Below are 26,391 nucleotides of genomic sequence, written 5' to 3'. Positions count from 1 at the left end.
AAAGCGAGGGCAAGGAAAATAAACTTCTAGACCACTATCTCCTTACCTTGTGATTGGAAATCTTGAGCGCTTTGTGTTAAAAACTCGCTTGGACTCTGCTGAATTGGATGGGCTCTTTGGTATGAAGGTGCACTTGCATAGCCTAATTCAAGTCTAGATTCAAGTGATGCCACTTGGGTGCCAGGTATCTCTCTCGTGTTGGCATTATTACTAGCTTCGGGACAGTAAAAGTCTGACCCTGGAAGGTTCATGCTAGAAAAGGGCATTTCAGGTTGTCTGAGTTGAAATAACACAGAGTCGGACGGTTGCGCTAGGTTTTGCTGCTGTTGTTGTTGAGCTTGTTTCTGGGACTGTTGCTGGGCCTGCTGCTGCGAATTTGCAAGCGGGATGGAGTTTTCTAGAGTTTCTACAGGTATTGGGAGTAGTCTACCTGATGGGTTTTCTAACCCATCGGGGGCTCGCATTGGCGATACCGACGAAGACGCCTGAGCACCAGGCTTAAGTGTAGATTTGGAACCAGAAATAAGCTCAGGCATGGATCGAGGTGCAGGTTCCAATGTAGATTCTTCAATTTCGCCTTCACGCTCCCCTGCCAACGGCTGCCTGAGTGAGGACCTGGCCGTAGTCGCAAGGCCACCGGGGGTTGAAGCTTTAAGATGTGGATTGTAGAGAGCTAACGCAGCTTCATTCGCATTGTATTCGCAAGTCAGATTACGGAGTCGACAACGTGTGCACGGTTTAGCTTCCTCGCACTTGACACGAGCCGTGGAGCATTGCTTGCAGGCATGAGAAACGCGGCCAGCTCTGGGAGCGCCTGCGCCAGTCCGGCGTCTCTTAGAGCCATCCTCATTTTTGTGGCTCTGTGCATGTCGCCGTAGCAAGTCTGTTCGTGCAAATGCCTTGCCACAGTCGGGACACTGGAAGCGCTTGCCAAGCGTGTGTGACTGGATGTGGCGAGCAAGATGTTCCGATCGTGAGTATTGGCGTTGGCAGTCCGGGCACACGTGGGGCCCGGAACTAGTAGGGGCGCGAGCATCGGTTTTGCTTCTAGTAGTTGAATGTCGGCCAGGAGACGGAGTAAAGCTAGTAGGGGGGGTAGGGGAGACCGCAACCGTTGTTGAGAAGGCATTAGCTGTATCGCTAGCAGGGGCAGAAGATCCCCTCAAAGATGCAGCCAGAACACTATCATAGGAGACAGATGGAAATTCGACTGTGGATTTGGGTAGCACAGTGTCGATCATGGAATGCTGTGTGATCGAGATTGAGGCCGAGACTCTGGATTCGGATTGGGGCCCAGGACCGTGGGGTTGATTTTGCAGTTGCGATTTTGGCTGTGACTGTGACTGTGACTGTGACTTCGATGGCAATGGCGATGGTGATTGCGATTGTGATTGCGATTGTGACCTGCGGTCTTGTGGCTGCTGCTGAGATTGGTCTTGCGTAAGGTTGGGTGTCGGTTCTTGGGATCTTTCTTTTTTTTGAGAGGTGCGGTCTAGGGGGTTGCTGGCGTCCAACAGGTTTAACGATAATGATGACGATGACGATAATTGGGGCATATTGAGATTCCCAAAACGGTCTATGGTGGGCTGTTGTTCGGCCTTTAGTTTGTCTCCGTTCCGTGTCTTCCGCAATCTCATCTTCTGGTTTTCTTTCCCCTTGTTGGCTGGCGTGCAAGCCTTGCGGGTTTGTTGTAGGCTTGGCCGCTTGAGTTTTATATAATTGTAGGTATGCTACGTGCTACATAATGCATTCAAGGGCGCGTGCGCAAAAAAAATAGGTCGGCGATCGTAGTATTAATAGCAATAAGGTAAAATCTAGCCTTGGCTAATGAAGATAGGAGTGGGAATGCAAATTACACATTATATCGCCACTAAGGTGAAGCTGGTTCCTCGAGAAGTTACAAACACTCACCACAACAGAGGGAGAAGGCCATGCTACTTTGCTCACAAGGCTTTCTTTCCTAGTGGGCGAAGCTATGGTTTTCAAGACAGTGCGTCATGGCGTCTAAAGAACAACAAAGCGAATGATCCATTCACAACGCTAAGTACGCACAGTACAGCGTTCATTCCAGTTGTTAGGTTTGTCGACGATTCGGGATCAGCTCTCTCCAGAGTATCACCATCAATCATAGTTCTTCGACAAGGGTCCCGGGTCCTGTAACTGTGAAGGTTCTTCTTCGTCTGGAAACCCAGAACGTTGGCGCTTCATAAGTGGAAGCATGGGCAGTCCAGGAGCTGGAGGATTGTTTATCGTGCAAGCATAAATTTTCTAGGCTTCTTCTGCTCTTCCTTCTCCCCTTTTCTTATTCCTCCTTAGTTAGATAGCGCATCACATGACCCCATCAATAGTAGTGCATTTTAGTGAATTAAGGGGTGTACGCCTGTCTGGAGCGGGGCCGGTTCTTATCAAGGGGTATGATAAGGCGATAAGGATAGCTCACCAAACCAAGATCAATGACGAATAGCCAACCACACGATCCAGCCTGGTTGGCTACAAAGGTTTCCACGAAGCAGAACAAGAATCAGTTTTTTCTCCTTCTCGGAGGGGCCTGCAGAATCCCCATCTTCATCCTTACCTCATACCTATCCATATCGATATCATTTCCGTGTTACCAGACAGATATTGATATTTTGGCTGCTGGACATTGTGGCTTCCTATCTCCACCCTGTGGCCAACGTCATGTGTAGCTCGCCCAAAACGAATCCCTTGTGAGAGAAATATTTCATCTTTGGTTTTGATCATCTGTACCAACTAAGGAATCTGCTTTGCGTTTTTGTCGTCTCTTTGTTTGAACTGCCGGCTAAGAAAGTCCGCATTTAAATGAACCGCTATCCTTCCTAGAATAATTGTGCGCTTTCCGGCCTCCACCTCCGCTCAGGCGCAGGTTCACACAAGCTATGGCGTCCGTCTCTGCATCCCAGCTTATATCCACCCCTCTTGATATACATACAGCAGTCTCTGGAACGACGCCCATTGGACATACTGAATCTTTCCCAATCCCGAGTGATCCCGAAACCCCAACGGGTGGCTCTGAGAGCCCGGCTCCCCATGAACAAAATCCAGAAGATCACCCTGATAGCCGGGCTTTAGGCTCTTCTAATTGTCTACTTGATTCCACATCTTGCCCTCAAACAAGCAATCAAAATGGATCAGATGGTGATGAAGCAGGGCCATCTGTCGAGCGAGTAGCAAGCATACCTGCTGCCACAGAGGTTGTGCAACGAATAACCAAAGACCAAAGTACGCAGCCAATCGTTGGCCAGACCACTTCGATTACTCCGTCATCCCCTCCTAATACTAGTTCTGCGGGGTCTTCTGCTTCCCCCATGCCTATAAATGAACCTTTAGACGCAACATCAGATCAAACATCGACAGAGGTACCTGAAATACCCTCCCCAAACCGGCTAGCCAACATTTCGACGACTGAACCATCTACATCTCTGCAACCTGAACTGCGGGTCTCGACACTCCCGAGTCACCCCAGGCGTGCAGCACCAGCTTCTTCCAGTGACCCAGCCTCAGGTGCTATGTCGCGACAACAGGTTATACCAACTTGGGAAGCTCCGAACGATGAACCCTCGGCCTCAGATGCACCCCTCGCTATCGAGTCTTTGCAGTCGCCCGAATCGACTCCGACTCGTTGGCAACCAGACGCCGAGGCAACATACTGTCCCATTTGTTCCGGCCAGTTTAATATATTTGTCCGGAAACACCATTGCAGGTTCGTCGCGCTAACAGCCTGAATAGCAGATTTATAAGATGTATATAGTAGCTGACGACTATGCTGTGTCCCGATAGAAAATGTGGGCGGGTTGTATGCAATTCTTGTTCGCCACATCGGATAATCATTCCACACCAGTACATTGTACGACCCCCAGGCCAAGCCGCGCCGCTCTGGGGCCCGAGTGATTTATCGCCTGTTATCCACGGAGGGGAACGCGTGCGTTTGTGCAACCCTTGCGTGCCGGACCCGAACACAGCACCACCTCTGCCCGCGCCCCAGTCGCCAAACCAACTGTCGCCCCGAACACACCATCGTTCATACAGCGGAGCTGGCGGCAGTAGGGTTTATTCTCCGGGGCCTTCTGGAATCGAAGGCTCTCGTAGTCGTAGTGCCACTATGGTGAGTTTTCTCGCCGCCTTTCACTGGGTGAACAAGGCGGAGCGATATAATCACCGACAGACCAACTTAGTAACTCTGCCTGCATCATAGCATACGCCCCAAAGAGACGCTATTCCGTCCCGCCCTTACCCATCCTATGGCTCCTCCTACCAGTCCACCTCCACGATGCATTCTTCCCGCAGATACCAGTCTCTCATTGACAGTAGCGGCCCTTCATCCTCATTCGCGTCGCACTATCACCATCGCAGCTTACCACCTCCCCCACCTCTTGCCGAAGAAGACGAATGTCCAGTATGCCATCTTGAGCTCCCCTCTCGCCATCTTGCTAATTTTGAGTCCTTGCGCGAGGCACACATCACGCAATGCATAATATCACACAGTGCTTCTCGCAGCTCACCATCCACCGGTCCTGGTGTGAATTCAGGTACTGGAAGTGTTGGTACAGACGGCAGCCAGACATCTGCCAATACAAGCGGGCACTCGAGAATAATCCGCCGTACTGGTATGTTTCCGTACTTTGCTACAGAAAAGGACTGTGTTGATTCTGCAGAGTGCACGATTTGTTTGGAGGAATTCGAGACTGGCGAGCAGATGGCTCGACTAGAGTGCCTGTGCCGATTCCATCTACGGTGTATTCGAGCATGGTTCCAAAAGCATCCGGGCCGTTGTCCAGTACATCAACACGATAGTTTTGGTTACTAGGGTTAGTTGCTGCGGGTGCAAAAGAACGCGAGTGATAGCCACATCGGCCTACATGGAAGTAATGTTTGTCCGCCGTATCCCATGACAACATTCGACTTTCTACATGCACCCTTTCTTTTTCTCGTACCTGTTGCTCTGGGCGTCATTATGTTTTCTGAAATAACTGCTCTCTTTTAGTTTCCGTCCCCTGCTGTTTTGCTTTAGTAGCCTTTCTATACCCGCCTGATTTCCTATGGCCTTTGTCTTGTTGATTTTCCGTACGCATCGCCACCCAAGAATCACGCGGCTGAAGGATTTTTGTAGTTTCCGTAGTTGTATCTCTAGTTCATTCTTTAAATAGTGCAGTATTTTTTGCGCTTTGGTGAGGACCATAGGTGACATGGTGAAAATGGCCGCCGTTCTTTATACATATTACACTGAAGTATAGGCAGTTTGCATGGAGTGTAAAGATTGTCACCTCAGTTTCAAACCCTTTTCTTTTTTGGGAAGGGGTGTCTGTGATGTCATTCATTTTATTGCTGATCGAAGAAAGACGCTGGCTATTATCCCAGGTGGCTGTGCTTTGTTGTATTGGCCATTTATTAGCATAAGGCCCTTGACTTTACCAAGTTGCTGCTACTACATAGCTACGCTACGCTACATAGGCCTTCCCTGAAGAGCTGAAGGGCCGGTTCGCTAACCTATTCTTGGCTGCCTCTCGATCCGCATCGCATATCTGGCTTGCCAGTAATTACCATTTCGTATCGCTCACTTCGTCTCTACACGTACATACATGCATGCGTCGTCTGCTTGTAAATCATCCCATTGCCGACTTGCAGTACACACTTGCAAACTACGCATCAGATTAAAAAATTTTCGCCTTTGCCACTTTAGCGCTCACAGGCGCGTCTTTCATGTAAGCAGGCTGACGCGTTCATGAAAGGGTCAGGCTAGGCGGAACACTAAGCTAATACAAAGAGGTTCAAGGGATCAGACTACAGCGTACTGCATACAAGGTGACGCGATGAAAGGGCCTTATTCAGTAGTCCAATAGAGCAAGCCCTACCATGGAGGGAACTTTGAGAGGGCTGTTGAGACAACTAGGAGGCAAACATGAAAGGCAACCCCTCGCTGACTTTCATTATTGGGGTAAAACAAGGCGCGAGTATAATACGTGATCTACAAAATATTAGTAGGCTGCTCACTCTTTCATCCTTGGATAAGACATGGGAAATATTTGAGCCCTTCCAGCTCGTCTTGTATTTCACGTGTAACATAGTCAACCCCTCAATGAAATGAGTGGTCTTGAAACTTTGGAATAGGGAGCTGGACAGCACAAGCCACTTTGATTTCTGGGGTTTCTTGCTTCTACAGCATGGCCAGGATAGATCCTGCTGAATGTTTTGCATCCGCATCTAAAGCGCCGTGAGCAATCTAGGAGCCGAGGATGCAGAGCGAGGAGCAGAACAGAAATAAGACCAAATCCACGCACGAGACAGAGCGGCACGCTGCTTGAAAAACATATAGGCAGAGCGAGACACACAGCCATACGCTGAGAAAAACAAGAACAAAGAAAGAAGGCAAGGTTTAAATGCGGCAAGGTCAAGCATCCCTGCCCACCTGAACTATGGAGCCCTGCAGCCCAGCCCATCCTAGCTTCGTGAATTCACGAAATGTGACGATCTGGGGCAGAGATTGGAGGGTAGAGAGAGAAGAGAAGAGGGTATAAAACCCTACTATGTGCATTGAGACTCCATGCAATAAGCCCGTCAGATACTGCAGAGTCCTCGCACTTGGCGAGCTAGCCTGAGGCAATTGCTACCTAAAGATGCAAAACCAGCAACTCAAGCATACATACATCCTCTTGTATAACTGCATGAATCATACATACAGGACACACGAGCCACTTCACACCGCTAGCGCGTCAGTATGGTCTTGCACACTATATGGCTTGCAAACGTAGCGTAGGGTTGTTATTATTGCCAGGATGTTGGGCGACTTACATCAGTAATTTGATAACCTAGAGAGACTTAAAACAAGTACCGCACACTGGCCTGTATAGCAAATTACAGGTTATCGAAAGAGGCCGCCTGGCGAAGATTGAAATAATCCATCCAGAAGTTGGACGAGCCACAGAAGGAGCATTGATATTGGAAGACAGGTGGAACAGGAAATGTGGTATTACCTGATGTGTGAGGTCCTCGTCTAACATTCCTCGCGGTCCTTGGGCTTGAAAGGGATTGGCATTTAGACTCTAGCATGCGTCTTCAGAATACCAGGCCCGTCTGTGGCTGACCAGTGTGTAGATCGGCTGGTGATGCACAACATGTTTGTCTGTATTGCGTTTTGCACTTTGTCTCATATTCCTAAACTATGATCTGTCATCATCAACATGTTCAGGAGTAAGAAGCAAGTGCTCAACAGTAAAACAAAATAAAAAGCGCAAAATTTATGGGAGAGAGAGAGGATGTCAATCTGAATCAACATCAGTCCGCATATCAGCATCGTCCCGGCCACGGGCTAGCCAGTAACATATATCAACTTTAGGCGCCTGTTAAATGCCCGTTCAGCTGGTATCCCGTTGCGAGTTGGGGGTACCGGCAAGCACGGCACGAGATAAGACGCACGCCATGCGCCTGCTGATCTTGACAAATGGGCTTCCTGTGCCCGGCGTGTTTGTTCGAATGCCGACACCTGTCGCTTTGGCCTGGCCGATAAACGAGGATAGACTCACACGTATGTACTTACATATATGTACGCACAATACACACTTGCAGCAGCCACACCAGCACATCATTAGCTGGCCTGCGCGCCTCGCCTCCCCTTTCTTTCTCGATCCATCTCTAGCCTTCCCTGTCCTTTTTCTCACGGGTTTCCTTTTTCGTTCCACGGTCTCGTGTGTTGTAGCGCTGTGCGAAGGAGCAGGAAGAAGGGAAGAAAAGGCAGGGTGCTTGTTTGTGTACGTTATTTTCGTCTTTGATGTTGTCGCCGCTGTCGTCTGCCTGCCCTTTTTTCAGGCCTTCCTTGCAAGATCTCCATCCCAAGCCAAGTATGCCCGTTGCAGGAAGGCCTTGCTGGATTTGTCTTGCGCCGCATCCACTAACTATCAAGCCAGCCGCCAATATAGCACAGCTCCTGATTTCATTTTCCAACTCCTGTGGCTCGGGCTATCGTTCTCGTAGCCCGGGCTCATTACCAGGAGGGATGCCCTAACGACTAGGCCAGCTGGATAGATGCAGGAAGTCTATTCTTGACTTGGGGAGGAAAATTTTGTAGTTGGATAAAATGGGAAAACCAAGCCCTTTAGTAGCCTCTACTAAATACTTGGCTTCCTTGATTTCACCGCCAGCGTAGCTAGCGTGCAACTGGGACCGGGTCATCCCATCTCATCCCCCATCCCACAGCCATTCCCGCCTGGGAGCTTGACGGGGTGGGGCAGGCGTTAGGCTTCGACTTGGGGGGCTTTGGGCCTATCTGTGGCTTGCTGTGTATTGCTGTTGTCCTTCAGCTTTCTCGACTGACTAGTAAAAAAATAAGAAATAAAAAAAGAAAAGGAACATTGACATGGACATGGACATGAAAATAAAAATTCTGTGCTTGCCTTCTTTGAGTTCTTGCCTTGGTTAATGTCCATTTACATCTTTTGGCAGTTTCCTTTATTTGATAAACTACCCCATCCCCCGCCGTAACTTGTCATCTTCCTGCCTTCTTTCTCTTTCTTTTCCCTTCTTGCTCTCCTCCCCTTCCTGTATTAATTTTTTTTTCCCTTCGTTGATCTTGGTTCTGCCTTTTGTCGCCCAAGGCTTGCTCTGTTTTGCTTTGCTGCTTGTTGCTTGTTGCCTGTTGCTGTTCTCCATTCCAGGCCAAGCTTGACATTTGAGATTAAGCCTGCCTGAGCTGAACCTAGTTGACTGAGCTTCTTGTCTTGTTTCTGCATCCCTTCTGTGTCCCTCGCCTGCACTCATCCCCGTCTTGGAACGAAACAAAACGGCGCCAGTTAGCTTTATTTCCATGTCTTTCTTCTAATCATCAGCCTCTGCTGCTTGTCCTTTTTTCACCCATCCGCTTTGCAACTCGTCCCCGCCCAGCCATTGCTTTCGCTTTGCATGGTATCATCGCTTGGCCCAATCTCGACCTGCGGATACTGATATATTCGCGTGTCGTAATTCGATCCGTGGTCTGCATTATTCCACATCGTAATTTTTGCAACCCAGCCCGAAATCAATAGGGGCTCCTGACATCTGATTTGCTTTTCCTGCCTGGGCACTATCCTCGAGCATTGGTCCCATTCGACAACGTCTTCCAGACCGTGTTCATAAATCGCACGTCACTCGCAATACCCGAAAGAGGCATTACCTACACCATACGGCTCTTGGTTGAGCTTTATCGCCCACCATGGACCACCATGAAGCTCGGCAGCAGAATGCTATTCAGGCCGCTCAGAACCCCAACAGCAATGTCTCCGCTGATGATGCGCAAAAGGCTATCGTTGACGCTTCTACCAACGCGAACATCCCCGCCTTTAGCTTCGATCCCAATGCAAGCATAGAGGAAAAACGCGCCCAGGTTCAACAGGTATGTTGTGTTGATTCCCGATTACCGCCTTTTTTTTTTTTTTTTCGTTTCGTCTCCTTGATTTTCTGCGGTTCATTGCTTCTCTGCTTTGTCTCATTTCCCCCTCTCCCAAAATCGTGCAATGGGAACTTGAAAGCTCCAATCAAGCTCGACCCTTCAGCTTGTTCTCAGCTTCTGTAATGAGTTGGGTAAAAGATGGGCCGAATTGGACGTGCACCCCATATATACCCACTTTATATTATACCCACAGTCATCTTAACCACTACACGAAGGCTAACCCGTAGTGTAACCTCTAGGCTATCCCTGATGGTCTGAAGCGCAACAAAGGAACTGCGCTTGTGAGCGATGTGAATGACGATGGCTCTGCCCCAGTGGCAGATCTTCCCGAACCTACTACCGAGGGCGCCATTGAAAGCACGAAAGAAGAGACTGAGGCTGAGGAGCCCTATACCCGCACTGGCTGGGCACCTCGCTTTGGCTGGCCCTCGGATAATGGAGAGGAGGACGACCTCCTTGATCACCAGACCTTGCTTGAAAGCCATCTAGATGATAAATACTACGGCGACTGGTACTATAATGCCGCTGTAATCATCTTCGCCTGCCTTAGCTCGTGGGTTGTTGCTGTTCTGGGAGGCAGCATTGGATGGGTCCTGATTATTATGGCTATCTGCTCTACGTACTATCGGACATCGGTTCGCCGCGTGCGTCGCAACTTCCGCGACGACATCGTTCGTGAGATGGCTTTGAAGCGTCTTGAGACTGATACCGAATCTCTTGAGTGGATCAACTCGTTTCTCGTCAAGTTTTGGCCCATATACCAACCCGTCCTGGCCCAGACCATCATCAACTCTGTCGATCAGGTTCTCAGTTCCGCCACTCCTGCGTTCCTTGACAGCCTTAAGCTAAAGACCTTCACCCTAGGATCCAAACCCCCTCGTATGGAACACGTCAAAACTTATCCCAAGGTCGAAGATGACCTGGTCATTATGGACTGGCGCTTTAGCTTTACCCCCAATGATACCGCTGATATGACGGCTCGCCAGCTGAAGAACAAGACCAACCCCAAAGTTGTGCTTGAGATCCGTGTAGGCAAGGCCATGATCAGCAAGGGTCTTGATGTTATCGTTGAAGACATGGCTTTCTCGGGTATCATGCGTCTTAAGATCAAGCTCCAGCTCCCTTTCCCCCACGTTGAGAAAATTGAAATGTGCTTCCTGGAACGTCCTACTATCGACTATGTTTGCAAGCCTCTTGGTGGCGAGATGTTTGGTTTTGACATCAACTTTATCCCTGGTCTTGAGTCCTTTATCCTCGAACAGATCCACGGAAACCTGGCTCCTATGATGTACGCCCCCAATGTTTTCCCTATCGAAGTCGCCAAGATGCTCGCTGGTACTCCCGTCGATCAGGCTGTTGGTGTTGTTGCCATCACCTTGCACCGTGGCTTTGGGCTCAAAAACTCAGATAACTTTGGCGGCACTATGGACCCCTACTGTAGCATTAGCCTTAACAAACGCCAAGAGCTTGCTCGTACCAAGGTCGCTCACGATACCTCCGATCCCCGCTGGAATGAGACTCACTTCATCATCATCTCGTCCTTCAACGATTCGCTGGATGTGTCTATTTTCGACCACAACGATATCCGCAAGCACAAGCAGATCGGTACTGCTTCATTTGCCTTGGAAACTCTTCAGGAGCTGACTGTTCACGAAAACCAGCGCTTGGAGGTTCGCCACGATGGAAAGGCTCGTGGTGCTATCTCCTGTGACATCCGTTTCTTCCCCGTGCTCGAGCCGATCAAGAATGCTGAGGGCAAGGAAGAATATCCTGAGTCTACTCAGGGTATTTTGCGCTTCACCGTTGAACAAGCCAAGGAGCTGGATGGAACCAAGTCTTTAGTTGGTGCCCTGAACCCATACGCTGTTCTGCATCTCAATGGCCGTGATATCCACCAAACTAAGAAGCTGAAGCGTACCAACAACCCTATCTGGGACAATGGGTCCAAGGAAATCCTCATTACTGATCGCAAGCATGCTAAGATGGGACTGACTGTCAAGGACGAGCGTGATCTTTCGGGCGACCAGGTTCTAGGCAAATACCAGATCAAGCTAGACGATTTGCTCAAATGCATGGAAGAAGGCAAGGATTGGTTTCACCTCTCCGGCGCCCAAACCGGCCGTGTCAAGATTCGTGCTCAGTGGCGTCCTGTTCAAATTTCTGGCGTTCTTAGTGGTACTGGTGGTTACATGACTCCTATTGGTGTTATGCGTCTCCATTTCAAGCGTGCTACTGATCTTCGCAACTTCGAGGCTCTTGGTAAATCAGATCCCTATGTCCGTGTCCTACTCACTGGTATTGAAAGAGCTCGCACTGTTACCTTTCTTAATGACCTGAACCCTGAGTTCAACGAGATTCTATACGTCCCTGTTCACTCTGCCCGCGAGCGCCTGACTCTTGAGGTTATGGACGCTGAGAAAATGGGCAAGGATCGCAGCTTGGGCCTAGTTGAAATCAGCACTAGTGACTTTATTTCTCAGGATGAGTCTGGCGAATACCTGGTTCATGATCTCAAGCAGGAGGTTAGCGGCGGTTTGAAGTTGCACGGCAAGGGCATTGTCAAGGGTAACCTGATCTACACTGCTTCCTTTTTCCCTTGCCTCAACGTTGCTGACCCCGAGGAAGAGGAGGAGGAGGAGAAGAAGAAGCGTGCTGAGGCCCAAGCTGCAGAGGCCAATGGAGCTCCCACTAACGGTACTGAGGGCGCCATCAGCACCACCACCCTTGAGGTTGCTGTTCGTCCCTCTCTTGATGTATCTTCTCCAAACACACCCATGACTCCTACTTCGCCCGGCCGACCCGAGGGCCCTCCCAAGGTTCATCTCACTCCTCAGGAGCTCCTTCGGTACCAGTCCGGCCTGGTAATTTTCCGTCTTATGGATGCCGAGTTGCCTTGTGCCAACACACGCTTGCAAGTTTTCGTTGATGATATGGCATTTCCTTCGTACACTTCATCAACCGCACGCAGCAAGAGCATTACCTTTGAGGAAATCGGTGACTGTGTCGTGCGTGAGCTTGATTTTTCCCGCCTCACACTGCGCGTGATTGAGAAGAATGACACGGATGGGGAGGTTGACCACGAAGATACTTTATCTCAGCTCACTGGAAACACTATGGATACATTGAAGCAATGCCTCAACAACCCTACAACACTCAAGTTGAAGGATGAAGACGGCAAGATCAGTACTGTCCGTATCAGCCTCAAGTACATTCCCATCAAGATGGATCTAGACCCCCAAGAGAGCATCAACAATATGGGAACTATGCGTATCGATCTTGTCAGTGGTCACGACTTGCCTGCAGCTGATCGCAACGGCAAGAGCGATCCATTTGCTAAGTTTGAGATGAATGGCCTGGAGCTCTTCAAGAGCAAGACCATCAAGAAGACCCTGAACCCTGTTTGGAATGAGAACTTTGAGTGCAATGTGATGGACCGTATTGGCTGTGATTTTATCATCAACGTTTTCGATTACGACTTTGCAGACAAGCCTGACTTCCTGGGTGCGGGCAAAATTGACCTGTCTGATCTTGAGCCCTTCCGGCCGGCGCAGAAGAAGATCCTACTTGACGGCACTAAAGGTCATATTATCGTTCGGATTCTTTTCCGTCCCGCCTACATTACTCGTACCCGCCAGGGCACATCCACATTTGCGGGCACTATGATTGGTGCTCCCACTAGAATCCTTACTGGTGTTGGCGGTGTGCCCATCAAGGCTGTTGGAGCTGTTGGTAATGGCGTGGTCTCAGGAGTTGGAAAAGGCGCTTCCTTTATTAAACGTGGCTTCCGTTCAAAGCGCGAAGATGACTCCATGTCTAGCCAGCCTGGTATTCCTGACGTTCCTGCGCTTGTTATGCCTGGAGACGAGACACCTAGGGATTCCGGGAACACAACGGCAGCTACCTCTCGTGATACCTTAGAAAATGGACAGCGACCGGTTACCCCTGGTGGTAGCTTGGCTAAGAACGGCGCCTTGGGTCACACCCGTACTAAGAGTATTGGTGCAGCCTCTGTTGCCAGCACCATGCCTGCAGGTGCTGGACTCGCTACCTTCAACATCGTTTCAGCTTCTGGCTATGAGTCTGGCCAGGATGTGTACGTGACCATTGTGCAAACCAACTCTAAGAATAAGGTGGTTGGCAGAACTAAGCATCGTGCTCCTTCTGGCGGACTGATTAAATGGGACGAGTCTTTCAAGTTCTCATGTGCGCCTGACGCAGCCTTCCAGATCCAAGTCAAGGAACACCACACGTTTTCCTCTGATACCGATCTAGGTGAAGCTCTATACTTTGTTGACGAGACTAATTCGGACGTGGCGAAGGAAATTCCCGTTAAGAATGCTATTATCACAGTAAAGAGCAGCTTTGTTCCTAGTGAGCCTCCAGCTGAGTCACCTCGCTCACAGCTTCGCCGCAGTTTTCTGAGTAAGCGCAGTGTCTCTAGGCCAGGCACTAGCCGGGAGACAACCCCTGCCTGAGGGACATCTATGCACCAAAGCTATCGTTTGGGTATCTTTTCCTTTGTTTAGGGGTTTTTCATCTGCGATTGGATAACGTCATGATTTCTTTTTTTGTCATTTTGGCTGGGTTTTCTTTTGTCTTTCTTCTTCTCAATATTTTGTGTTTATACTACGTGCTTTTTCTTCCGTTTTCTATTCATGTTCTTTACAAACAGAGATATGGCCTGAGTCGTGTCTGGATGGATAATGCTTGATTTTGTGTCTTTGTGTCAGGAGGTCGAGGCTTCCAATAGCGACTTGTGAGTGCTTTTATAAGCTCATATAATATATACTGCGAGCTTGCTTCCTACAAGCGTATTCGACTACATGTGTTCTGCTGAAGGTTAATATCCACAAGCCCATAGGCGCCACACAGCCACCCCTATATTAACGCCACATACTGGCAAAAATAACCCCGCTATTTAGATGGAATCTAGTTACTAGGTGCTGTTTTTTAAACCTAAAGTCTAGGTAGTTTAGTCTAGCTGGGACGCGAAGGCAGAGCTGCCTGCCTTGTTAACTTGGGCTAAGCTCATGCATTGAACGTCAGCCTTTCAGCCTCCAAATCGAACCAAAGCTTGGAAGCTCAATCGAAAATCACTAAAAAGAAGCCATTGTTCTTCTCAACAACTGCAATAAACTACGTAATCTGCTCTTCTTTGCCTTCTTTCACTCCGCCCCATATTGCTCTTTGTCTCCCCATTCACGACACACCAATACATCGCATACATAATGGACGCCCTGGTGGCTAAATACAGCAAGCCCGCCGCTATGCGGGAGGACGACCTTCAGCTCGATGAGGACATGCAGTTGATGGAACTCGATGCTCCTGTTCCCGGCCTCTCGCTGAAGTTCGCAATGCCTCCTGTTGCTAACGTAAGTGTCTGTCTACTGATGGTATCTCTAATGGCCTAAAGATAGCAACCTTCGCCCCCTCCCCCTCATGCTCCGGGCCTTGTTGCTATCACACCACACACCAATTTCAAGACTTTATCTGGCTAACGTTTCTTATTCACCCTCTTCCGTAGCCTGATGCCTGGCTCCGTGCCATGACCGATGATCGCGCGAATCCCCAATGCCCTATTAAGATTGCTCACGGTACCACAACCCTTGCCTTCCGCTTCCAGGGTGGTATCATCGCAGCCACTGACTCGCGTGCTACTGCTGGAAACTGGATCGCCTCGCAGACGGTCAAGAAGGTCATTGAAATCAACAGCATGCTACTGGGAACGCTGGCTGGTGGTGCTGCCGATTGCCAGTACTGGCTGGCATGGCTGGGCATGCAGTGCCGACTGCACGAGCTCCGTCACAAGCGGCGCATCAGTGTAGCGGCTGCCTCCAAAATTCTGGCGAATCTTGTGTACTCATACAAGGGCATGGGGCTAAGTATGGGCACCATGTGCGCTGGAGTCACTAAGGAAGAGGGCCCTGCTCTGTACTATGTTGACTCGGACGGCACGCGTCTAGCGGGCAATCTGTTCTGTGTGGGCTCCGGCCAGACTTTTGCCTATGGTGTGCTCGATGCCGAGTACCGTTACGACCTGACGGAAGAGGAGGCTCTGGAGCTTGGTCGCCGCAGTATTTTGGCTGCTGGTCATCGTGATGCCTACTCGGGTGGTTACATCAACCTGTACCATATCAAGGAGACGGGCTGGGTCAAGCACGGATTCTCGGACATGAACCCTATCTTCTGGCAGACGAAGCTGGAGAAGGGCGAGTTTACCAATGTGACGGCGAATTTGGAGTAAAGGTGTGCGTATGTGTAACTAAGGGCTAAGAGACTGACTAGGGGAGAGGTTGTCGATGCTTGCTTTGTTCTTGATTGGTTTCTTTTCTTTTTTCCCGCTGCTAGAAATACCCGCAAACGAACGGGTCTAGCTTCATGATATTGACGGAACATGCTTAATGTTAACATTCAAAAACTAGTACGAGGGTTTGAACGTAGTCCAAAATGTACTTGGCTATAATATGCCAATGCTTGTGTTATTTGTACAGTAATTCTACAGTAGGAGCCCGAAACTTAGTTTTACTGGGCTCCCTTGGCGATCCATCCATCGCGGCCTAGAATGCCACCGTCTATATCCGGATCAACAGCCCATTTCTTCAATGGCAAAATCGACAAGTCCGATTGGTAGCCAGCACAGAACATTTCGAGTCCCGTCCATGCAATCATGGCTGCGTTATCGGTACACAGCCAGATTGGCGGTACTACCAGCTCCAGTCCGGGGAATCCCCGGGCTGCCAGCATTTCACGTGCAATATGCAGCAAAAACTTGTTGCTCGCCACGCCACCCGAGATCACCAATGTACTCACCTGTGCTGCTAGTTGTGGGTCTGCTTCTAGAGCTAGCACGACCCGCCCAATCAAATGCTCAAACAGCAAACGCATGGTATCAATGGCGAGGGCGCGTCGGGCATCGTCACTACTGAGATCCGTCGAGCCCCGTGCCCGAAGAAGGTGGATGATCTGACTCTCGGCGTCCGAAAAGTTATACGCCATCCTTCGGCTCTGTGCAAGAAATGGGCGGAGTGTCCAACCTAGCTCATGTGGCCGGGGCGTGACCTCATCAACCCGCTTACGTGGGGGTTTGTACGCATGTGAATATGTGTTTGTGGAGGGCCGTACCTGGGTATTAGCAGATGTCTTATTCTCCTGAGGAAAGGCAAAGGCCTCAAGAGCACGGCCATACATGACATCTGGACAGTCAGCCAGCACAGCTGGCGGGAGGATATGACGCGCGCACTTGTCCAATGCATCGCCTAGAGCAATATTATCGGCATTTGCAATTATGCGATGCGTGGTGATGCTAGACGAGTGTACAAGCTGGGTGTGGCCTCCAGACACAAGGAGGGTAAGGAAAGGAAACTGGGGGCTAGGCTCGGTAGGTTCGCTGCTGGTGATGGAGGCTGTGCTGTTGATGGCAGCGCCACCATGATCGATAGATAGAGCACTAACTAGACGCGGCGTAAGTGCATGTGCTTGCATGTGGTTCACCCCAACAAGCGGCACGTCCCAGGCCACCGAAAGGCCCTTAGCGACGTTCAGACCCACAGCCAGATTGGCACTCATCCCGGGGCCGCGAGTCACAGCGATCAAATCAGGTTTTGACAAGACGCTTCTCCCATCTACTAGTCTGTGGGCCCCTTGACGCGACAGGGCCTCCTCGTCATCTTTAGCAAGTACTTTGAGTGCTCGCTGAAGCAAGGACCCAATTGCACGATCGTGACCCTCTAGTGCGAGAGGAGGGTTGACACCCTGAAAGGCGCGATTATCCGACGTAGTTTTGCCATGGAATACAAGGCGCGCTGAGGCTTGGTTGGGTGTGGTGCTGTTACTAGATAGGTTGTCATTGGTTTTGAGAATAGCCACACATGTATCGTCACAGGAAGATTCAATGGCCAGGGTTGTAAAGAAGCGGTGGCGTAGGATAGTGTTTGTGAAGAGCAGCGGCGGCGTACGTACGTTACGAGATACTCGCAGCGGCAAGGTCATTGTGTGCACGTGACTATAGATATAGCATTATCTTCGTCTCATTGAAGCTGGATAGAACGGCCCAAAAACAATGTTCTCGGTGAAAGCAAGCAGACTTGTTATCTTATCTTATCGATATAACACGTCTCGGTCAGGCTTCGGTATGGCCCCATATTTCTCAAGGATCATGGTCAGATCATGTTTGCAGCTGAATCTCGCAATGTGGATGTTGGATCTAGATGAAACATTACCGTTATTAACACTGTGGTTGATTTTTAAGCGCGCAATTTGCCACAGGTGATTTAGGGCAGTCAGTTGTAGGGGAAAAAAAAATACATTATATACGGTGAACGAGACATAGTAGATGATGTACAATAAACGATATACATGAGGAACGACAAACGATTAACGGTAAACGATAAACGAATATAGAGTAGTCACGAAGCTAGCCAACAAGCCAAGCCAAAGATGCACCAAAACGCAACAAGGGTATATATTATTAATAAACAGACATTAACCACCGTTTAAAATCACTTAGCAGTACACACAAGTCCTTACTCTACAGCTCTCCATGTCAGCCCTGTTATAGGCGGCTAGACTAAAGCTGCCACAGCCATCTTGGGCAGCAGCTTTCCCCTTTGGTCAATGGTAAAATGATGGAATGCAATGGTGTCATGTGGATCAAGCAAATGCTTGGCATCGACAGTCTCGGAGAGCAAGTTCGCATACATGCCATGGCCTGGCCTGGGCCAAGTTGACGGCAAGGCATCAACCTCATCATCCGTGGGGGTCGCACTCTTGGACGACGCTAGCGTCGGTGTAGCGGGAGTTTGTTGGGCTGACAGAGCCGCACGGTTATTCGCCGCTGATTCCCTCTTTTGTAAAGCTTCTAGGTCTCTACGTGGAATGTACACCCGGGTGTTGTTAGGTTTCCTAGAAAGGGCAACAGTATTGATAAGGTGTTTTTGCAAAGGCATGTGCAACCTTGCTCGCAGAGATCCTAGCAGCGGTGTTCGGACATTATTCGGCAACTCTGCACCAAGGACAGAGGCTACTATGTTGGAGGTAGAAGCAGTAGTGGTGGCAGCGGGTAGTGGAGTGGACAATGATGAGGACTGGTCAGAGACAATGCGGCAGGCCCAATCTGGTGAGCCGAAAAGAGCCAGGGCGGGATAGCGAGAGGAGACAGTAGCTAAGACTTCTGCCAAAAGATTTGGCTGGAGTTTATCACAAAAGCCGAGTAGTGCTAACTGGTCATAGCGATCAAGAGATGAAAAGTAGTCAAAGCGCTGAAAAGCCCAGAAAGTAGCAGTCAAATTTGGGTTAGTAAGAACAACCTACAGGCAAAAAAAAAAGCAAAAGATTCAAGCTTAATAAGGACAGAAAGAGGGAGCTGAAACTGTAAAATGGTGTGCGCTGTGTGTGCTGATGAGAACAAAGACAAGGGGAGTAAAAAGCCAAAATGGAGGGGGGGTATAGCTGGGGCCAAAGGGAAAGAATGGCTAGAATATTGTTCCAAAAGGGCTAACAAAGAGGAAGAGATGCGTTTTGCTGCAGGATGCAGCATGTGAGGTAGGAGGGAACGACAAGTAGGTGGACAAGGGGACCGAGGGGGAAAAAAAAGGTGACAAGGAAACAAGGAAAGCATGTAAAGAAGCGATACGGATGTGTAATCAAGATTGCAAGAGAAAAAGAAAAGAAAAGAAAAGGAACCTACCACATCTTCACTCGTCTCTCCGGGCCCAAAGCCCACGAGCTCTGGCGAGGGTATCGACACGCCAAGCGGCAGTGATTGGAAATATTTTTCCCGCAAAGCATCAACATCGGTTTGGCGGCGTGCCGAAGCCAGCATTTCTTGGCGTGCTTGATTATACCGCGCAAGTTCGTCCTCTTCAACAAGGCAAATAGAACACTCCCATCCGCTCGGCGCGCCAGCTGTCTCCTTACCAATCTCGGGGCTGTGGCATAACTGGTGCCACAATTCGTCGCAGCGAGAGCACCCTACAAGAGCATTATCCTGGGTGTAAGCCTGACGTTCGCACTTTGAACAACGCGAAATACCGTCCTGGAGTTTCTTTTTCCGTGGTACAGGCTTAGAAATCTTAGGGAGCGGCTGGAGAGCAGCGCCAGCAGTGACCCTATCACTCTCTTCATCGAGGTCAGCTCGCTTTCGCTTAGCCGGCACTGCAACAGTGACAGCTTCATTGCGACGGCGTGATTCTTCAAAGCGTGTGGACACAATATCTTTCAGGCCGTTTGAAGCATTGGCTCGGCTAAGAACGAGTCTTGCTGAAGCGTCCTTAAACTGGCGTCTGTAGGGCTTGGAAGATGGAGGCAGTTGCTCTTGGGCCGGCAATTTCAATGCCGACGGCGGCTCGGGACAGTAGACTAGCTTAGCGGAAGTAATGGAAGAAGTGCTGCTCATAGGAGGGGTTTCCTTCAAATCACGGAGAGCCATCATAGCTGCCACCTCGTCGCTAGTAGTCAGAGCGTGGGAATGGCTGTGTGATGGGGAGCCAGAGTTGGATCTAGGAAGCGAGGGTGGAGCCGACAATGGTGAAGTTATATCATGGCTTTGGTCATCATCTCGGCTCAACTCTTGAATAGTATTGGTGAATACTGCAGTGGTGTTTTCTCCTTGGTTAGGCCTTGGGGTTTGCACTGTATTGCTATAGACTTCAGACTCCCTGTGTAGCTGCTGGGTTTGAAATGACAGCGTTTCGGGGCGCAAATAGTTGAATTTTGCAGAGCAAGTTGGCCGCTGCGGTTGTGGTAGTTGATGGGGGGCAGCATGGTTCTGAGGGCTACGCAGTAGCTTAGGGGAGCCGATGGTGCCTAGGCTAGTAGTGATATTATCGCACTGCGTGATTGACCCCATGGTCGACCCAGTGTTAGAGACATGGTCCCTAGAAGCTTTTGTATCAACAGTTGCATCCATTGTATGTTTTTGGCTGTGAGAATGAGATGAAATAGGCATGGCGATGTGGTTATTCCAGATATTTATTGGTGGTGTTAGTGGCAATTGTCGTTGGCGATAGTACTGACGTTGACACTGCTGTTAGAGAGAGATGCAAGCATTGGCTGAAGAGTGCGAGACAAAGGGGTACACCAAGTACAAAGCAAGCACTTAGTAGGGCGAATCTGGGGTATGAAAAAAAAAAAAGCTGACAAAAAGGCCGCGGTTCTCCAATGCTTTAAGCCGTAGAGTTCTAGCGATGTACGTATATGAAGGATGTTCACGATACGAAAAGAAGATAGTGAGGAAAAAAAAAGGGAAGTTAAATCTTGGCCGGGAAAAAAAAATACAAGTCCCTTGTGTACAAAAAGTCAGACAAGGAAAAAGAAAGAAAGGAAGCTACTCAAAATGGATAAAGCTCGCTCCTTCTCAAAGATAAAAGCAGAAAAAAAAAAGGACCAGGAGGACTGAAGCAGGAGGCAGGCAGCAGAAAGAAAAGAAAAATAAAGGAAGGAAGAAGGCCAGCAAACGTGATGAAAAATTGATGTATGATCAAGTGTTTCCAAGATAGGAAAGCAGTTCAATGATCTGACGTTTTTTTTTCACATTGGGTCATGTCAATATGGTTAGCCGCACCTTCCTGACTCGTTGCGTCTAGGCCAAACGGCTTTCCCCCCCCCCTTCCCTCCCTTGTGCCTGCCTGAGCTGCCATGGAAGTGGGCTGATGATGGGCGAGTGTCGTTCGTTAAGAGCGCCAGCTTTGGCACTTACCATCTGTGAATGAGTGGGTTGTTGCACAACTTCTAACTCAGTCAACGCTCGGTATCCACTAACTCAACACTCAAAAGCAAGGGACCTCGAGTCTTAATATACCTTTATTAAGAGTGGGAAAAGAAAAAAAAAAAAAGGAGAAGTCAAGTCATTAAATGTGGCCAGCTATATGGTTGATTGAGAGGTTATCATGTTATCATGTTATTTTTTTTTCAGATGAGCAGTTTCTCAGTTTGAAAACAGAGCTTAAACATAAAACTTGACTCCAAGCACTGCCAACCAGCCGTCCGCCCTCCAAGTCACATACATATATAGCTATTGGCAGCTGGCGACAGCTGCATCGTCTCTTCGCTCGATTCTCGATCCCTCATAGGCCAGCGCGTTTTTCATCGAATAACTCCGCTAGCCTTCAACTCCGCAATCTCGTCCTCGGCCATGCCTAGAAATTCTTTCAGCACCTCGTCAGTGTGCTCGCCGAGAACAGGCGGGGGGGTTCTCGGCCCGGGCTGCATGTTGGAATACTTGACTGGCGAGTTAAGCACCTTGACCGGCCCGCAGTACTCGTGGTCCATTTCCACCACCATGTTGCGAGCCTTTGTGTGCGGGTGGTTTAGAGTAGTCTGGATGTCGTTGATGGCTGCATAAGGCAGCCCTGAGCCGTCAAATACGTCGAGCCAATGCGCTGTGGTTTGTGACCGAGTGATGGCTTCGATCTCCGACTCGAGATCGTCACGGTTAGCCACTCGCAGGGCGTTGGTTTTGTACCTGGCATCTTCTGGCCACTCAGGGCGGCCTATGCCGTTGCACATGATGCTGAATAGGCGATCATTGCCTCCCCCGAGGAGGATATCACCATCTTTGGTCTTGAAGGCGCGGTACGGCACAATTGACGCTGTTTTATTCCCTCGGGTTAGCAGGGCATATGAACATCATCGTGATCTCAACGCGTAGGCTGAGCATATGAGGCAACCCAGGGGATAAGGGCATACTTACGATGAGCCGTGCCCCACCGCCCTGAATCCGGCTTCCCACTAACCAGGGCGCTACTAGCAATGTTAGCCAAGGTGGCAGTTTGGCAGTCGCTCAGACACACATCAATCCACTGGCCCTCGCCTGTGGCATTGCGCTGAAGCAAGGCTGCCAGCACACTTTGGGATGCATATAGGCCCGTAGTGAGATCAGTCACGGCAACTCCAACCTTGACGGGCGGCCCATTCCGGGCACCGGTGATATGCATCAGTCCAAACTCTGCTTCCACCATGACGTCATAGCCAGCTCGTGCGGAGTAGGGCCCGGTCTGGCCATACCCAGTGATAGACACATATATGAGTTTGGGGTTGATCCTAGACAGCGTTTCGTAGTCAAGCTTGTATTTTTTCAGCGTGTTTGGAAGGTAGTTCTCAACCAAAACATCGCACCGTGCCACCAAGTCGTGGATGATCTTGACGCCTTGTTCGTCCTGGAACGACAATGCGATAGACTTTTTGTTGCGATTGACCTTGAAGCAATAGGGTTCAGTTTGTCAGCCAAAGATTTTTGAGTCCATGGCAGCACGGATGCCTTTCCCCAATTGACCTACTGTCAGGAAGTATGCCGACTCCCCATGGCCTTCCAGCCCAGCCTCAGGCTCGTACTGGGCATAAGGAGGGCCCCAGGCCCGCGTATCGTCGCCACGGACGGGGTGTTCAACTTTGATGACCTCGGCTCTGGCGCCATGTCAGGATGCTGTTAACTCAGGAAGAAGGAAATAGAAAGCAGCTTACCCAAGATCACCTAGCATTTGTGTGCAGTATGGCTAGAGATGGGGTTGATGTTTTTTTTTTTTCTCTTTTCAGCAAGACGTTCATTATAGATGATGGCACGGCCGGGAGCACAGCAGCGACTTACCCCAGCAAGCACTCTAGTCATGTCGAGAACACGGGTGCCCTGCAGTGGCAGCGCTTTATCCTTCTTGAGCTGCATTTTGGGCTGTATCACGGCTGCCCGGCTAGAGTGCAGGGCTCGCACAAAGCCTGAGCCTGCCACGACCACATTCTGGCGATGGGCCAGGGTCAAAGACGCCATAAAGAACGGCGATGCTCCGTGTATAGGAGACTTGCGTAAGAGCATAGCTCTAATAGCCGATGGCATGACGGAACGGTTGTAGGTGGGGCTTGTTCCGGGAGAGGGTTACGGGATGTCGAAAGACAGAATGCGACAAGATGAAGCGGGTGGCCGGGTTTTACGGACACTGTATACCTTGGAGCAATTCCGAGGCAAATGGCAGTTTACGGCTGCAATTTGACACGGTGAGGTCCTGTGACCGACTATAACCCTGGATGTGCAACTAACCCTATTATCGCTTGGCACCGTCAAGGTTGGCTGACGCGGACGGACGCAGCACAGCTTACTCAGCAGATGATGACCTTAGAGCGAGTGCCACATCAAGAGTTGTGATTAAACCGAGACATTTAGCCAAGCCCAACGATGTGTCTATAGGACCTTCCGACCCCCGTACGGGTCTTTTTTTTTTTTTTTTTTTTTTTTTTCAATTTCTTCATTTCACTAAGAGAGCGGAGGAAGCTCAAAGAGGAGACATGCAAGGAACACAGCAGGCCAATGCGCATTTAGGCCGAGCCAAGAGAAGGATATTGAGCGAGTTTGCGAGTTTGCGCGTTTGGATGTGTCTACGTACGTACGTCTGTTATGTACTGTATGTACATGTGTGATCTGGTTTGAAGATTTGAAAGGAAGCGTGGGAGCCGGCTGGCTTATCAGCCGGATAACGCGAGGCAAGCATAGGAGGGGAAGGAGAGTAAGGCAGAAGACAAGACAACTGGATGCAGGCAAGCAGGGTGCATGGCACATGCGATCCGCTCAGTCACTGTGGGAGGAAGGGGTACAAGAGAGGTATGGTACAAAACACACACACAAAGCCTCGATGCTACAGCGACTGTTACGGTGACTGTTACGGTGACGGCTGGCTATTGCAACATACTACAGGGCTTCCATTTTTCATTTTTGCATTGGTCTCGACATCAGCTCAACAAACGTCCAAGAAACGGAACGGAGCAGCAGATACCATGGCTACACAAAGCTGTGAAGAAAATGGGGATGGTGGTTTATTGAGACTGTCTTGAAAGGGGAGGGGAGGAGAGACGAACAAGAAGAAGGGGAAGGGAAGAAGCGGACGGTTTGTCTTGGAGGAGTCTCAGGAAAAGACCGAACAAAAAACAGAAGGCAAAAAAGAAGCGAGAAAGACTGCACAGACTCACGAGCAAAGCCATCAAGCTGATCTCAGCACCCGGCATAGTACAGCACCTGAGCCCAGCCAGGCCAAACCCTTGACAACACGATTCTTCAGGGTTTCAGGCCAGCAAGAAAAGGGAATGCATGAATTGAGGATTTAAACAAGTTTCTAAATTGTCAGTTGGGAATTTTCAAGGAAACACATGCATGACAAGGGACAAGGAAAAGGGAGGGGAGGGAGGACAAGACCGGCAAGAGAGCTTGTCGCCGATTAGCGAGCAGGTAGGGAAGAGATTTGGGGACTTGACGACAATGAAGGAATGCGGCGGCTCTACGAAGAAGGGGAAGAAGATCAAGGGAAATGCGGAGATGCAGAGATGCAGAGGTCAGCCCCGTGTTCATCGTCATCTGCCTTCTACTCTAGTACAAGACACAGCACAGTCGCCCACCCACCGCACGAGATGGCCAGAGCACGAGCAGCAAGAATGCACCATTTCTTCATCCTGTTCATCTCGTTCGTTCCTATTCTCCATCGCTTTCAGCAGGCCAGCATCATGTAGGAGGAAAAAAAAAAAACAACGACGACGAACAGGCCACTCTCCAATCCCAGCCATACACAGCAAAACGTCGCATTTGAGATCGATTTAGGCCGAGTTTCTTTTGTAAGGGTTTGCCTAGCTCCTGTGTCCATTTCATTTGTCACTCTAACCCTTGAAATGTGTCCTGCGTGATGCTATATTTGGGGGCACAGACAAAGGGTTCAAGCTCAGCAGGAGTTGTTCCATGGACTGCTTCTCTGTCTGTGCGAGCTGTGGGCTTTTGTTTTCTCCCTCTCTCCGTCCTTCTCTGCCTCTCTCTGTCTTCCACCAGAAACAAGAAACAAGTAGTGGGAAGTGAGGGAGAGAGAGAGAGAGAGAGAGCGAGAGAGCGAGAGATGGAGGGATGAGAGCGCAAAGACGAGCACCGAGTACAGTACAGAATTTGAGAAGCAGGATATAACACACAGATAAGTAAAGAATAAAGCACCAGGGTCTTCCAGGCCGTCGACAGGCTCACTGGCTAATGAAACAAAAATAAAGGGAAAAAATAGAACAAACAAAACAAACAAACAAAGCCGAGCCTGGCTTGTTGCCTGTCCCTTGTCTTGGGCTTCTGGCTTCTTTTGCTAGGCTATAATATCGCAGAGTATATCTATAGCGTATATCCGGCCGGCTAGCTGCTTGTTAGAGAGACAACGTGCAGCAGCTAACATGTGTGCATGGAGAAGAGAAGAGCCTAGAGAGAAGCATAGGCATAGATAGAGAGCGAGTGCCAGTGTCTTGTCTTTCCGGCACTACTCTCTCTACCTTGCACTCTACTGTGCTATTTTTTTATCTTTGCTTTTATTGTTCCTCCAAGCGTTGCTTATATCTTTTAGCTACAATATAAACAACAACGAGGCGCCTTTGTTCTTCGCACGGTTTGACGAAGGTTTGCCTCTTTGTTTTTCTGGTGTTTTTTTTTTTCTTCCTTTTCCTCCTCCTCCTCCTCCTTCTTTTTTTTTTCCCCCGTTGCATGCTGCTTGCTCGTAATGTGCATTCCCGTTGTCTGTTGTTGCCGTTGTCGCTGTCGTCGTGGTTGTCCTCACTAATGGCCGCCAAACTCCTCAAGCTCACAGTATCACCAGCACAGCAGCAACATCCTCTAAACAAAACACCAAGAATAACTAGAACATCGACCTGCTAGCCGTGCTCGCTAGCAAACCCAAACCCAACCCCAATAGTCCACACACACACACACACACACACAGCAGATAACAACGCCCTTTCTGCTTCCCGTCGCCATTGCGCCCGCTCCGTCCTCATTCTTAGCCTTCATCTTCCCTTTCCTTAACCCCCCTCTATTTGCTCTCCTCCTCCCCCTCTTCCTCTCTTCCTCCTCTCCTTGCACTTCCCCCTCCACCTTTCACCTTTACTATCTCTATTCCTCTGTCCTCTGTCCTCTGTCCTCTGTCCTCTGTCCTCTGTCCTCTGTCCTCTGTCCTCTGTCCACC

At 49.7% G+C, this 26,391-nt stretch overlaps 6 protein-coding genes across 6 annotated transcripts; 2 read left to right on the top strand and 4 right to left on the bottom strand.

Moving 5' to 3' along the window:
* Positions 1-26: 26 nt before the first annotated feature.
* Positions 27-1,556, bottom strand: HOO65_060633 (Early growth response protein 1; the record flags this gene model as incomplete). Its single annotated transcript, XM_071001178.1, has 1 exon — positions 27-1,556. One exon carries the CDS (start codon positions 1,554-1,556, stop codon positions 27-29), a length of 1,530 nt encoding a protein of 509 aa, XP_070857983.1.
* A 7,643-nt stretch (positions 1,557-9,199) lies between these two features.
* HOO65_060632 (C2 domain-containing protein) lies at positions 9,200-13,911 on the top strand (the record flags this gene model as incomplete). Its single annotated transcript, XM_071003606.1, has 2 exons — positions 9,200-9,379; positions 9,676-13,911. The coding sequence occupies 2 exons, from the start codon at positions 9,200-9,202 to the stop codon at positions 13,909-13,911; spliced, it is 4,416 nt and encodes a 1,471-aa protein (XP_070857982.1).
* A 753-nt stretch (positions 13,912-14,664) lies between these two features.
* HOO65_060631 (Proteasome subunit beta type-5) lies at positions 14,665-15,680 on the top strand (the record flags this gene model as incomplete). Its single annotated transcript, XM_071003988.1, has 2 exons — positions 14,665-14,808; positions 14,961-15,680. The coding sequence occupies 2 exons, from the start codon at positions 14,665-14,667 to the stop codon at positions 15,678-15,680; spliced, it is 864 nt and encodes a 287-aa protein (XP_070857981.1).
* A 278-nt stretch (positions 15,681-15,958) lies between these two features.
* Positions 15,959-17,425, bottom strand: HOO65_060630 (glycoprotease pgp1; the record flags this gene model as incomplete). Its single annotated transcript, XM_071001177.1, has 1 exon — positions 15,959-17,425. The coding sequence occupies one exon, from the start codon at positions 17,423-17,425 to the stop codon at positions 15,959-15,961; it is 1,467 nt and encodes a 488-aa protein (XP_070857980.1).
* A 572-nt stretch (positions 17,426-17,997) lies between these two features.
* Positions 17,998-20,342, bottom strand: HOO65_060629 (uncharacterized protein; the record flags this gene model as incomplete). Its single annotated transcript, XM_071003723.1, has 2 exons — positions 17,998-18,693; positions 19,122-20,342. 2 exons carry the CDS (start codon positions 20,340-20,342, stop codon positions 17,998-18,000), a joined length of 1,917 nt encoding a protein of 638 aa, XP_070857979.1.
* Positions 20,343-21,517: 1,175 nt separating this feature from the next.
* HOO65_060628 (Succinate--hydroxymethylglutarate CoA-transferase) lies at positions 21,518-23,261 on the bottom strand (the record flags this gene model as incomplete). Its single annotated transcript, XM_071003816.1, has 5 exons — positions 21,518-22,023; positions 22,125-22,629; positions 22,711-22,835; positions 22,895-22,904; positions 23,019-23,261. The coding sequence occupies 5 exons, from the start codon at positions 23,259-23,261 to the stop codon at positions 21,518-21,520; spliced, it is 1,389 nt and encodes a 462-aa protein (XP_070857978.1).
* Positions 23,262-26,391: the final 3,130 nt, after the last annotated feature.

Source organism: Ceratocystis lukuohia (genome assembly GCF_044167205.1).
Source record: "Ceratocystis lukuohia strain C4212 chromosome Unknown Supercontig6_pilon, whole genome shotgun sequence".
Lineage (NCBI taxonomy): Eukaryota > Fungi > Ascomycota > Sordariomycetes > Microascales > Ceratocystidaceae > Ceratocystis > Ceratocystis lukuohia.
This window is presented reverse-complemented; position numbering and strand designations above follow the sequence as displayed.